Below are 13198 nucleotides of genomic sequence, written 5' to 3' on the forward strand. Positions count from 1 at the left end.
TTATCCCCGCGGAAGTCCAAGAAGTAGCAGCGGCAGTACGTGAGCCAGTCCATGGAGAAGCAGCAGCGGCAGTTCCTGAAATACAGAGACAGGGAGAGATACATAGAGACAGGGGCGGATGGGCTGACATGGCACAAAACTTCTTTTTCTGGGCGATGCCCGTGCTGTTTGTGATTTGGACGTTTCAGGCGTCAAGATCAGCACCAAATCCCGTCAATATTGTGAATATTGTTAATCCGCATGGAGACAACACAGCAAAGAAGGACGAATGTAATGATCTATGGAAGAATGCTCGTAAGGTGTGTCTCGAAACAATGTCAAAAATATTAACCACAGACGCAATGCGTTGTCTTCTTAGCCAGATCAATGAACAAAAACCAAAACCCCAATGACATAGGCGTCCAAACAGGATTTCACTGGTTACTTCACAGTTCAGAGTACGTCTCACAGGTTGTTTAGTGTATGTGGATTTAGTATGGAACTGGACATTAATTTTTTGGTGTAGGCAGATTCTTGATTCTGGAATTGGACTTTAGATTTTTTGGTGTATGCAGATTCTTGTATGGAATTGGAAATTAGAGTTTTAATGACCTTCTGCAATTGTTTTTGTTCAACATCATTTTCCCTTTTCATCCAGCATTTACAGAGTAATCAGATTGCAAGGTCATCCAATTTTTTTAGGCTCTTTAATTTTGCTCTCAGTGAATCCAGTGTAATGAGCCCTCTTGTTGGCCTCCCAAAGATTGGCCTGATGGGAAAACTTTGAAGCAAACTGGGCATTTGTGCTTCTTGCTTTTGACAGGCTCAGATACTAAGAGATTTGTCTCTGGAAGAAAATAAACCCAGCATTCTTAAGTAAATGCTTTTACAGTATTAGGTAGTAATAGAGACTAGTCCAACTTCATTCATCAAACACCTCACAGTCTCCGCGTCTTTCCATCTTCCAACTGCAGAATATATCTCTCCCAACAGTACAGAATTTCCTGTGTTCTCTGGCTCCAGCTTAAATAACAACCTTGCAGCCAATTCTCCCAGTTTCACATTTTCATGTATCACTCAGGCACCAAGTAGAGCACCCCAGATGGCATGACTTGGTTCAAAAGTCAGTTTTAATAAGTTCATATGGTTCCTCAAATCAGCCAGCCCAACCAAGAAGATCAACCATACAGGTATAATGATCTGTTCAAAGACCGTCGTCCACCAAACCAGCATGACCGCAGGCATGCAAAACCAAGGTGAAAGTGACTTCGTTAGGTTTGACCCCAAATTGCACCATCTCATTAAACAGTGACAGAGAAATCTCGCCATTCCCATGCATCCCATAACCAGCTAACAGTGACAGAGAAATCTCGCCATTCCCATGCATCCCATAACCAGCTATTAACGTACTCCACGAGATTATGTCCCTTTCTTTCTTGGGTATCTCATTGAAGATCTTGTGACCATTATCTATGTTTCCACATTTAGAGTATATATCAAGTAAACCAGTGGCTACCTCAGTTCTTGTAACAAATCCAGATCTTAGAAGATAGCTGTGTATGCTCAATGCTTGCCTGAGATCAGCTTCAATGGAAAATGCAGGAAGTACACTTTTCGGGGTTGCATTGTTAGGTTTGACAGCCTCTGACAAATTAACTTGAAAAGCTCTATGGCTTCTCTTGCAAGCTCATTATGAAGGCAACCAGACAAAATTGCATTCCATGGGACAGTCCTCTCTTGCTAGTCTTTGCAAACACCTGATAGCTAAGCCTAAAACAATTGCACTTAGCATACATGTCAATGAGACCAGTTTCTACATTAACAGCAGCCTGAAGGTCCTGCCTGATAGCCCAGCCATGCAGGCATTTACCAAGTCTCAAATGAGGCAAACTGGCGCATGCAGCTAGAAGGGATGCCAGAGTTACTGCATTCGGCTTTACACCTTCAAGCTGCATCTTTTGAGAAAACCATAGGGCATTTTTTGTGTCGCCATCTGAAATGAACCCGTGGATCATTGTAGTCCAAGTCATCACATCTCGATGGATCATCTTCTCAAAAACCAACCTTACTTCATCCATTCTTCCACACTTGACGTACATATCAAGAACAGCATTCCGAACTGACAAATTGTCCCAAATACCCACTTGTTCAACCGATGAGTGAACCTCTCTGCCCATCTCAACATCTTTCAGACACCCACACGCAGGCAACAGGGAAAGCACAGTGGCACAATCAGCGTCAACACCCGCATCTTCCATTCTCCTGTAAATCATTAACGCCGCCTTGTGACTATCATTTCGGCAATACCCACTGATCATGGTGGTGTTCCAGATCACAGCAGTTCGTACCTGCATTGCATCAAAGACCCTCCTAGCACCCTCTTTATCTCCACAATTCATATACATGGTCAAAAGTGAATTCCCCCAAAAAGTATTGCACATATAACCACTTATAACAGCCAACCCATGAATAACAACACCCTGCTGAAGTAAGAACAAATCACTACACGCCTTAATCACATACGGGAAAGTATGTCTATCAGGCTTGTGTCTATCCGATTGCAGCATTTCCCCGAAGAGTTGGAGTGCAACTTTAGGCAACCAATTCTGGGCGTACATTCTTATCATGGACCTGTACGATATTCTTTGAGGCAATTCATTGAACATTTTACGAGCATACAGCGTATGCCCATAGAATGCATATGCTGCTGTCAGGAGAGACAGCAAATGGGTCGAGCTGAGGGGTTGAAGGAGCCCAAGTATAGTGGCATGGGCGTGAACGCACTTGGTAGTTCTTAAAGATTTGGTTTTGGCGCAGTTTTCTAGTAGAGACTTGCATTGCGCTTCTGCTGTGGCAGTTGTTTCAATGACTCGTTTAAGGGTTTGTCAATTTCTTCGACAATGGCAAAGATGGGCCATTCATGAATTACAACATATGTATTTGTATGACTATCTTCGGTCATGGTAGGTAAGTTTCTACGGTTATATGCAAAACAAATACAATTCTCCTACACTGACCAAAACAATTTTTTGTTCAGCCAACAACATACCTAGCGTAGTGTATCAGTCTCACAAGGATTGCTTTCTTAGATAAAGACACGAAATTGATTTCTTTTTTCCAAGATGAAGTTCAAATATTTTAAATATTGCATAACAAACTACTATAGAGAATGTTCCTCGTACTGCAAATACCAGAAGTTTCGATTTTTTGGTTCTCTTTTAAAGTAATCTGCAAGTTATCTGGTGAAAGCTCAACAGACATACATCTTACAGATTATCACTACTTAATTTGGGAGTTTTAGGCTCTTCGAATCTCTTGATTAACTTATAGAATGACTCCCTTCCAAGATATAAACCTTTTTGACTTTCTTAAGCTAATTACATGTAAGTTTGTTTATGCATTCTCAACATTCTTCTTTAATAAAAGGTAGAGATAAAATGTACTGTTGCTTTGGGGACAACAAATTAGTTCAAAAGTTTGATTTATTTCTTAAGTTCCAATGACACTTGATGCACTCTACAGGAAATAGCCACCTGTTAGATTTATGTTGAATAAGATGGTGACCTCTTCAACTCTAATCATTAAAGACTTCATAACAAGGCCATTACACCCAAACGATCTCCTATCCATACAACAATGGCAGAGAAAAAAACTTCTCAAATTTAGTACCCCAAAACAGATGAACTCTCCATATCAAAACTAACAGTACTCATCTAAACAATCATTACTAACAATAACAAATAATTCCCAAGAACTGCAGAAGCCTAACTTCCACCTAACTGTAAATGCTCAACAGATCCTGAGGAGAGCAAAGTTCAAACCTTGATCTTGTTTGGAAACTATTCAATTGCCAACTATTTTGACACCCTTTTTCCTGTTGATGTGATCGGCAGCTCTACCTTGTTAGGTGTGGAGCATGATGTACTGTTTTGCTTTGGAGTTTACACCCACGAGGTGTTATCACGAAATATTTCTCTCTCTTCATTCTCTCTCCTCAAGAAATATCTCTCTATTTTCTTCATTTCTTCCACTAGATCTAGTGTGTGTGAAGGTAATCGATCCTAACACCATCTTCACAGGCAATGGTGCTGAGAAGAGGAAACTCTCATTTTCGATCTCTTATCACTCTCATCTCTCACATCCCTTTCATTATCATTACTTCTGGTTCAGCAACTTGACAATCCTTGGATGCCTTGCCAAGTTTTTCAACCCGTTTGTTGAGGTTTTTTATCAGCTCTATCTCATCATCAAAAGATTCTTGCTCATTAACATTCCCCACTGAAGCTGGCTTTGGGGAACTATGGAGAACTCTGTAAGCACCTCCATTCTCTGCAAAGGTCACTGATTTCTTTCGTTTGGGTTTAACCCCACCGTGACTTCTGGTCAAACCACCACCTCTAGTTCGTAAAACGCCAGATTTTTCAGTATCAGACAACCTAGTATTTTGCTGATCCTCCTCTTCTTCCTCTTCGTCTTCTGATTCATTCACTGATGCAACAAACTTATCAATGGCTTCGTTATGATTCGTGTCAAATTTTATTTTGCGGTCACTGGAAAAGACCCTAGCTTTATTGCCACCTCTCACATTCTTCCCTACTCTACTTGAGATTATGGTAACCCCATTAATTGCCTTCACAAATCGAGCCAATTCATTGCTTATTGACCTTTTACCATCTCTGATTAATGGATCATCACCCTGCAAAAAGAAAAAAGAACCCTTTTTTCAACATTTCCCCAACACACTATTCATACAACAATAACAACCCGACCTAGTATAGTCTCACAAACTGAAGTCTGGGCGAGGTAGAGAGGCTGTTTCCATAGACCCTCGGCCCAAGACCCAACACCATATTCATATAGGATTATTATAATAGGCTTGTAGTTGCAATTAGAGCTTAAAAATAACCCCTTTTTCAACATTTCCTCAACAATGCCTTTAATAAAACAATAACAATACCCACTGTAGTCCACAAAGTCCGGTCAGGGTGAGGTAGGTAGAAAGGCTGTTTCGGATAGACCCTGGCTCAAGACCCAACATGATATTCAAAGTTGCAATTAGAGCTTCATTACCTCAATAGAATCAAGTCTAACAAGTAAATCATGGCTTTGAGTGAAACAGCTCGAGTGTCAAAGAGGGTTTTACCAGCAACTGAAGATTTGAAATGTTGAATTAGTTTAGCTTTAAAAATTAGATTAATTAACTCATGAAAAACGAAGCGAACTACACTCATTTTGGAATGGAGGGGTTACTCTATTCTCAAACACGTGCGAAGTGACAATGAGCGCAGCCAAGAACTGTTAGGTGCTAACAGAAAACTCAAAGCTGTTTGATTTGTATACTTCTTATCTACGGGAAATTCCAACTATATTTCAATCTAGGATAGAGCATACACTTAACTCTATCTCGAGTAGGTAGGGAGGTCATTTCCGATAGGCCTTCGGCTGAAAGGAACAATGAAAAAAATAAGAAAGTCATTTCTTATAGCTCACCCATGTAAGTATCTTGGTACCAAATTTCTTACAACACCTGCTGAACTCAAACAATAGAGTACTATGGGAACAGATGCTCATCTTTGGCTGAAGTCAAAGTTAACGCTCTTTTTGCCAAGTAAGAAGGGCATTAGAGCTCAGATCAAGAGGCATCAATTGGCAAATTTCTATAACCTGTTTATACCTTGGGTCATTGAACAATCATCAAAGACCAGATGCCACTTTTTCATTAATCTTTTGTATATAATCCAGGAACGTCATCTCAACATGTTTCTTTCCAACTCAACAGATTAAATCCAATTCTAGACTGCACAGTAGCCCCAAACAAGAATTATCCTTCTTTCCCATAGCACAAATTACCCCACAAGAGTTGAAGTAATCATAAGAGACACTCATAGGTGTACAGTGGCCTGGGAAAATATGTACTACAATGCAAGAATGCAATGAACAGAAAGTAAACAGTAATGTTGTAGTAATTTGTATGCCTTATTCCTATTATGGTTCAGTCAGTAACTGGGAACTCTAATCTTTCCTGTGTCATTATTCAACTGTTTAACTATTCCAGGACTCAAAATTATCTTTACAATTATGAAATTCAAGAATGAAAATGAATCATGAATCGTCTAGTTCTTCAACCTCTAGAGCAGAAACTGAGAATGAAGTACTCTCTCAATTTGACATCAACAGCGTCGCTACTTCTAACCCACCAAAGCTTGAGCTCAACATCATTCCCCTTCATCCACAGCATTTACAGGAGTATTCAGATCAAAAGCCTTATGATTATCAGCAAGGTCATCCAATTTTTTCACCATAGGCTCTTTAGTTTTGCTCTCAGTGAATCCAGTGTAATGAGCCCTCTTGTGGCCTCCCAAAGATTGGCCTAATGGGAAAACTTTGAAGCAAACTGGGTATTTGTGCTTCTTGCTTTTTACAGGCTCAGATGCTAAAAGATTTGTCTTCGGATGAAAATCAACCCCAGCAGTCTTGAGAGAAAAATTCAGAAAAGGAAAATCCCCCATTACAACAGATAAACTTGGATCATTCTCAAATTGCATATCAATAGAGCAGCACATCTTTGTGATCTCAGTGTTGATCAACATCAACTGGTCTGAAAATTCAGCAATTTCATAGTTGTTTTCATAATCATCAACACAGCCAGAATCAGACAGCATGAGACAAATGCTTTTACAGTATTAGGTAGTAATGGCCCGTGCTGAAACTAATTCGCGCATATATTATACTAGATGAAGGAACCGTGCCAGCGCGGGCCCAATAATTCAAGTGAAAAACATACATTGATTTACGAAGGTTCGCTCATTAGATACTTCTTTGTTCTGTTTTAAAATTTTAGATGTTCTTGCAATTTTGTTTCAAATAATTTATATATATATATATATATATATATCCAGATTCAAGTTGAGATAAAACTTCGAAAACACGAGGCCCTTGTATATTAGTTTGAACGTACAGAGCTACAAGATTCTTCTTAGGAACAACAACTTTCCTCTCAGACAATACATTTTTACAAAATATGCATTTGTAGATTGTATCTACAAGGGATGCACCTATATCAAATTGTGCATCTATCTCTACTTATTATAATATTTTACATAAACAGTAGCAGAAATGCAATTCAACTAATAACCACAACTTGAAGTTCTTAGTTTTCTTGGATATAAGAGCATAGCCTACCATTTCCAGCTTCATCTGATAAAATCGATAAAGATTGGATCTTTCTTCCACGAAAGGTTACTTTCACACAAGCAAAATCAATAAAGATTGAATCTTTCTTCCATAACCTAATCAAGATGACGAAAAACAAGAAAACTATCCCATTTCATGGAAAGTTGTTAGCGCTTCTCTTGGAAGTTTACAGTTAACATACGTGCAAGAGATTACATCTTTAGCACTTAAATTATCAAAAACTTCTCTTGCACCTTGCGCGTACTTACACTTGCCGTACATGTCAGTTAGTGCATTTCGAAGGAGCAAATCAGAGTGATAACCGTATCTGATGACATCTTGGTGAATGTCTTTTTCCTTTTGGCTTTTGCCTTAGCAGTGCCAGCTGATCAGGAAGGACTTCTGTGTTGCAGCAGAAGTACAGATTCAAGTGTCATGGACTTAAGATCATCCACTTACTACAGAAAAAAAAAATACTGAATATGGTTAATATATGGAATACAAGAGAGTGGAGATTTTGGTATCGTTTTATAATACACTTATCATTTCCCAGAGACAAAAGAAGATGAACTGTCTAGATCAGTGTAGATTCAGTTGTTTTTTGAAGAATTAGATGGCACCTAGACTCTAGTGATCCATTGTACATAGGGGCATTAGAAGTGTCTGGTGCAACATTGATTCCAAAGGTGATTCCCTGTGCCTTTTAGTAGAAAAAGAAAAGTGATTCGTCAGTTTAAAAGCTTTTTCCTTTGTATGGCTGACACTAAAATCCCTTTAATTAAATAAATAAAAAATTAATTAAAAATTATTATAATAAATATTTAAAATAATTTTTCTTTTAGTAATAAAAGTCTATTGATAAATGTCCTTTATATTATTAGTTAAAATAACTAAGTTCAAATGAATACGGTGTTACAATATCACATTTATCCTTAATTGTTTTACTGTTAAATTCTTTATTTATTCGTTGAAAAGTTGCACATCTCCTTTCTATTTGAAGTAATTGAAACCTCAATCATTTGCCTGTTTTTTAAAAGAAACAAAATACATGAAAAGTAAAAATAATTAAATGACCTCGAAGACCTTGTACTTGACTCAAGCTGTAATTTGAACCCCTGTAACCATGTCTTTGTCAACTAGACACTTAGGGGTCATTTGAGGTGCAAATTAGAACCTGTTGTAATTTTAGAGCAGCAGTTGGATCTGGTAAAGGGGTACACAAAGAAAGAGGTTAAAAAAGTCATGTTTAGCATTGATAGCAATAAGAGTCCGGGACCAGATGGCTTTGGTAGTGGGTTCTACAAGGCAGCATGGAGTATTGTAGGTAAAGATGTGACTGATGCGGTGCTACAGTCCTTGAGGAATGGCAAAATATTAAAGCAGATGAATGCTACTATGATTGCACTTATACCTAAAGTGAATGTACCACAAATAGCAGGTCAATTTAGGCCAATATCATGTTGCAATGTATTATATAAGTGTGTCTCAAAGGTGTTGTGTGAAAGGCTTAAGGTAGTTTTGCCAAGTATAGTCTCAGACCAACAAGCTGCTTTTGTAAAGGGGAGGTCCCTTAGTACATAATGTTCTAATATGACATGATTTGTTGAGGCATTACAAGAGAAAAACAACCCCTAGATGCATGATGAAGATCGACTTGAGGAAAGCCTATGACATGATAAGTTGGAAATTTATAGAAGAGGTCTTGAAGGGATATGGGTTTCCTCAATCTTTTGTTCAAATGGTTATGATGTGTATATCTTCAACAAGATTCTCAGCAAGGCTAACGGAGAGGGGCATGGATACTTTGAAGGGAAGAAGGGTCTTAGGCAAGGAGATCCAATATCTCCTTTGCTCTTTGTATTGGTGATGGAGTACCTAACCAGAACACTCAGGAAAATGAGCGAACTTTCAGATTTTAAATTTCACCCCATGTTCTAGGAACTCAGGTTGACACACCTAATTTTTGCGGATGATCTCATGATATTCTATAAAGGAGAGGTAAAGTCTATTCAAAGGGTATTGAAGGCTTTAGATCACTTTAGTCAAACTACAGGGCTAATGGCTAATGTGGAGAAGACAAACATATTCTTGGTTGGAATAACAGAAGAGGTCCATACATAAATTTTATCTCTGACAGGATTTTCTATAGGCCAGTTACCAATAAGATATCTTGGCTTGCCATTAACATCCAAGAAATGGAGAAAAATGGAATGTCACCAGCTTCTTGAGAAGATCACTAACAGAATCAATAATGCTTATGCTAGGAAACTATCCTATGCAGGTAGACTACAAATAGTTAATGTAGTCTTATTCTCCATCTACAATTTTTGGGGAGCTGTCTTTATTCTTCCACAAAGTGTGTTAAAGGCCGTCGACAACAAATGTAAAGAGTTTGTGTGGGGAAGTTCAGAAGATTGCAGGAAAACACCATTAGTAGCATGGGACAAGGTTTGTATACCCAAGAAATTTGGTGGCCTTAATGTAAAAGGGTGTAGGAAGTGGAATGAAGTATCAATGGGTAAATTGTTGTGGCAAGTATTAGAGAAACAAGATGTTTTATGGGTTAGATGGGTACACGGGGTCTATATAAAACAACATATGAATGTATGAGATCACAATCCTCTAGGTGATTGTAGTTGGTATTGGAGGAAGCTAATGGCTCTAAAAAAGGATATGGCTGGATGGTATCAGGATACGAAGCTGACAAAGAATGGGATTTACTCGGTAACAAAGAGCTACAATGAAATGTTAGGGATGCAGAATAGGTTGAGAGTAGCTAATTTTGTATGGACAAGGTTTATACAACCAAAGCACAGATTCATTATTTGGTTGGCAAACCAAAACAGGTTACTAACCAAGGCTAGGATGCTAAGATTGAAAATGCCCGTAGAAGAGGAGAATTGTGTCTATGTAACTCAGGTGTGTTAGAAACCCCACAACATTTGTTTTCTGAATGTGCTTGGGTTACCGAGGTTCGAGATGGGTTGTCACAATGGAGGGGTGTGCCTATGGTCAATAGGGATGTACCTAATAGTCTAATATGGTGGGGATAGAGAAAATGGAGAAAATTGAAGAAGGAAATAATGGTGGCTGTTTGGGGGCCCATGATATACCACATATTGAAAACAAGGAACTGAAGGATATTTCGACAGATACATGTAAACACACAATTCACGATCACACAAATTCAGGAGGAGGTGAGGGATAGGTTGGGAGTACGGCAAGCAAATAAAAAAGTTGAGAAAGTAAAAGATGTATTGCTCAAGTTGGGTTGTGGATAGTGTTTAATTTCTAATAGTTCTTCTAGTATTAAGTTTGAGTTTACCTTGCCTGTAGGATTTGTTTTGTTTTTTCTTTGGTAGCATGTCCTGAGGCCTGATAACTTACAGGTGCTCTTTAATTTGTACAAAATCAGAGAATTTTTTTGAGTAATGGTAATATTCACAGCTGTTACCAAAAAAAAAAAAATGAACTTTCTCCTTTCATTTCACATTGTTGGTAAAACTGTGTTTTACTTGTAAAACTTTTATCTGTCGTTTAGCCTGGACTTAACTCCAATGTGGATGTGATATGATCCAGCCTGTTCCAACGAAACTTGTGTTGAAAAGAAAGAGAGGTAAGGAGGAAAAATCAAACATATCCACTCGTGGACTTTACTTTATTCGATCCGGTGATTCAATTTGCATCACTATATTCTTCAAGTACCGCGTGATATTTATTATAATGCAAAACATAGTCTTGAAAAGCCTTAGTGAATGAATTGTTACATGTTAACATGAAATTCCCAATTATGTATAAGTTCATGCATGCCAAAAACTATTGTCATATAAAGTTAACTGTAAAAGCAACCAAAAATGCCTATCATTAATATTTGTTGCATCAAATAAAATTAAATACATACCACCCTGTTCCTGAGGAAGTGAAAGTACATATTTAGCAATTGGAACACATATCACAGGTCTGTCATGTAAAATCCTCAAAGATTAGAAGCGAGAGTAAGAGCACGCAATCTTCTTATTCTTTCTAAGGTAGAAAAAAATAAAGATGACTGCTCAACTTAGCTGCCGAATATAGTATTACATGGTGACACCAGAGGTAAGCGATGCAGTGCACTTTCACAAAAAAGAAAGGACTAGTAAAAGTTGAAAATTTTACCAACGTGGGAACTAAAGAATTCTAAAGAGAAAGCAATATCTCAGTGGAAGTGACTGGGATAATGCACTGATTGCAATCAGCTTTGGCATTACCCATAACCAAGTCGAATGATACATCCATGTATTATACTGATTCTAGCTAGTTTACCACACTTGCCACCTCTTACCTATGCTTTGAGAACACTTCCCAATGTGAAGCAATCGGGCTGTATACCTTGTCTGAATATCCAACGAAACTGCAAAAATACATCAATGTTATAACCTCGAAAAGCATATCCAGAAATCATGACATTCCAAGAAACCAAATCCCTCTCTGCCATCGACTCAAAAACAAAAAAACATTTTCCATTTCTCCGCAATTAGCATTAAAATCAACCAAGGCACTCTGTATATATAATCTGAATGCACCCTTGTATTTGCTTTCCTAAATTCATACATCTAGTGCACGCCCTCAAGATACGCATTAACGGCTTCTTGAGAATTCCCATTCTGAGAGTACCCAGACAAAAGTGCAGTCCATGAAAATTCACATAACCACTGTAAGAGCAACCAAAAATGCTTATCAATAATATTTCTTTCATCAAATAAAATTAAATACATACCACCCTGTTCCTGAGCAAGCTAAGGTACATATTTAGCAATTGAAACACATATCACAAGTCTATCATGTAAAATCCTCAAAGATGAGAAGCGGGAGAAAAAGCACGCAATCTTCTTGTTCTTTCTAGTAAGTAAGCCAAAAAATAAAGATGACCGCTCAACTTAGTTGGCGAATATAGTATTACATGGTGACACAAGAGGTAAGCGATTCAGTACACTTTCACAAAAAAGAAACGACTTGTAAAAGCTGAAAATTTCACCAGCCTGGGAACTAAAGAATTCTGGAGAGAAAGCAATACCTCAATGGAAGTGACTGTGACAATTTACTAATCGCAATCAGTTTTGGCATCATAAACCTTGATACAAGCACCATTTGTTTGTTTTTCACTTTTAATCGAAGCTTCTCCTTTTCGGATAATACGACCATGTATTGTTAGTAAGACACAACAGCCTAATAGTCAGGTCCTTGGTTGAGAGGCAAGGCTATAACTGTTACGTAAACTCTGAATAACAATAAAAATATTTGTGGTAAAATAATAGAAAAAAATATAAAAATAATGACACCAAGAATTTTAGTGAAAACCGGGAAAAACCGCGGATCAAGAGGAGCAACTAATATTATTGTAGTAAGAAATTTTTACACTGTAGTTAAAATATAATACTCAAAATGACTACAACATACTCAAAAGAAATAACCCTCTTTTGAATCCCACCTTACTAAAAATATTGCTCACTCTAATTTTTGCTTCACAGACTATTTTTATCACAGTCTGTGGAATACCTCACAGTTCTCTCTATATATTTTTCTTTCTCTGCTTTGGTGTGTTGAAGAAGAGCTGAGATCTGTTCAATTTATAGGCAAACATTTTTGTGTCAGACGCATTCAATTATCTCACTGAAATCATTTTTCAACAACTGCCAATCTTGAAAAGTTTGTCTTAGCAGCTAATTTTGAATGAAATTTTGAGCTGCCATGTTTGAAGAATCCAAATTTTGTGGGGACTGGACCCCACCGATTTCTCCCTCCAGTCCCATGCTTCCGTGGGAGGTATCTCTGTCTTCTAGAGAGAGTTCATGCCGACAAGCTCTTTGCACAACTCGAACTTGTCTTTTGACACCACCTTTATCAGTATATTCGCAGAATTTTCACTTGTGTGAATCTTCTTGACGTGAAATGATTCGTTCTCTACTTGTTCCCGAATCCAATGGTACCTCACATCAATGTGTTTTGTCCTTGCATGGTACATGGAGTTCTTGCTCAAGTCTATTGTACTTTGACTGTCGCAATAGAA

At 37.9% G+C, this 13198-nt stretch overlaps 1 protein-coding gene and 1 long non-coding RNA gene across 2 annotated transcripts; both read right to left on the bottom strand.

The window, feature by feature from the left end:
* Nucleotides 1-1415: 1415 nt before the first annotated feature.
* LOC107860462 (pentatricopeptide repeat-containing protein At5g39350) lies at nucleotides 1416-5112 on the bottom strand. The gene is made up of 2 exons (XM_047407512.1): nucleotides 5050-5112; nucleotides 1416-4675 (listed from the first exon to the last, which is right to left on the bottom strand). The coding sequence occupies exon 2, from the start codon at nucleotides 2643-2645 to the stop codon at nucleotides 1647-1649; it is 999 nt and encodes a 332-aa protein (XP_047263468.1). The 5' UTR covers nucleotides 2646-4675; nucleotides 5050-5112; the 3' UTR covers nucleotides 1416-1646.
* A 763-nt stretch (nucleotides 5113-5875) lies between these two features.
* Nucleotides 5876-12764, bottom strand: LOC124896114. The gene is made up of 2 exons (XR_007052576.1): nucleotides 7162-12764; nucleotides 5876-6577 (listed from the first exon to the last, which is right to left on the bottom strand). It is a non-coding gene; the product is annotated as an uncharacterized LOC124896114 (long non-coding RNA).
* Nucleotides 12765-13198: the final 434 nt, after the last annotated feature.

This window comes from Capsicum annuum, chromosome 2, assembly GCF_002878395.1.
Source record: "Capsicum annuum cultivar UCD-10X-F1 chromosome 2, UCD10Xv1.1, whole genome shotgun sequence".
Classification (NCBI taxonomy): Eukaryota; Viridiplantae; Streptophyta; class Magnoliopsida; order Solanales; family Solanaceae; genus Capsicum; species Capsicum annuum.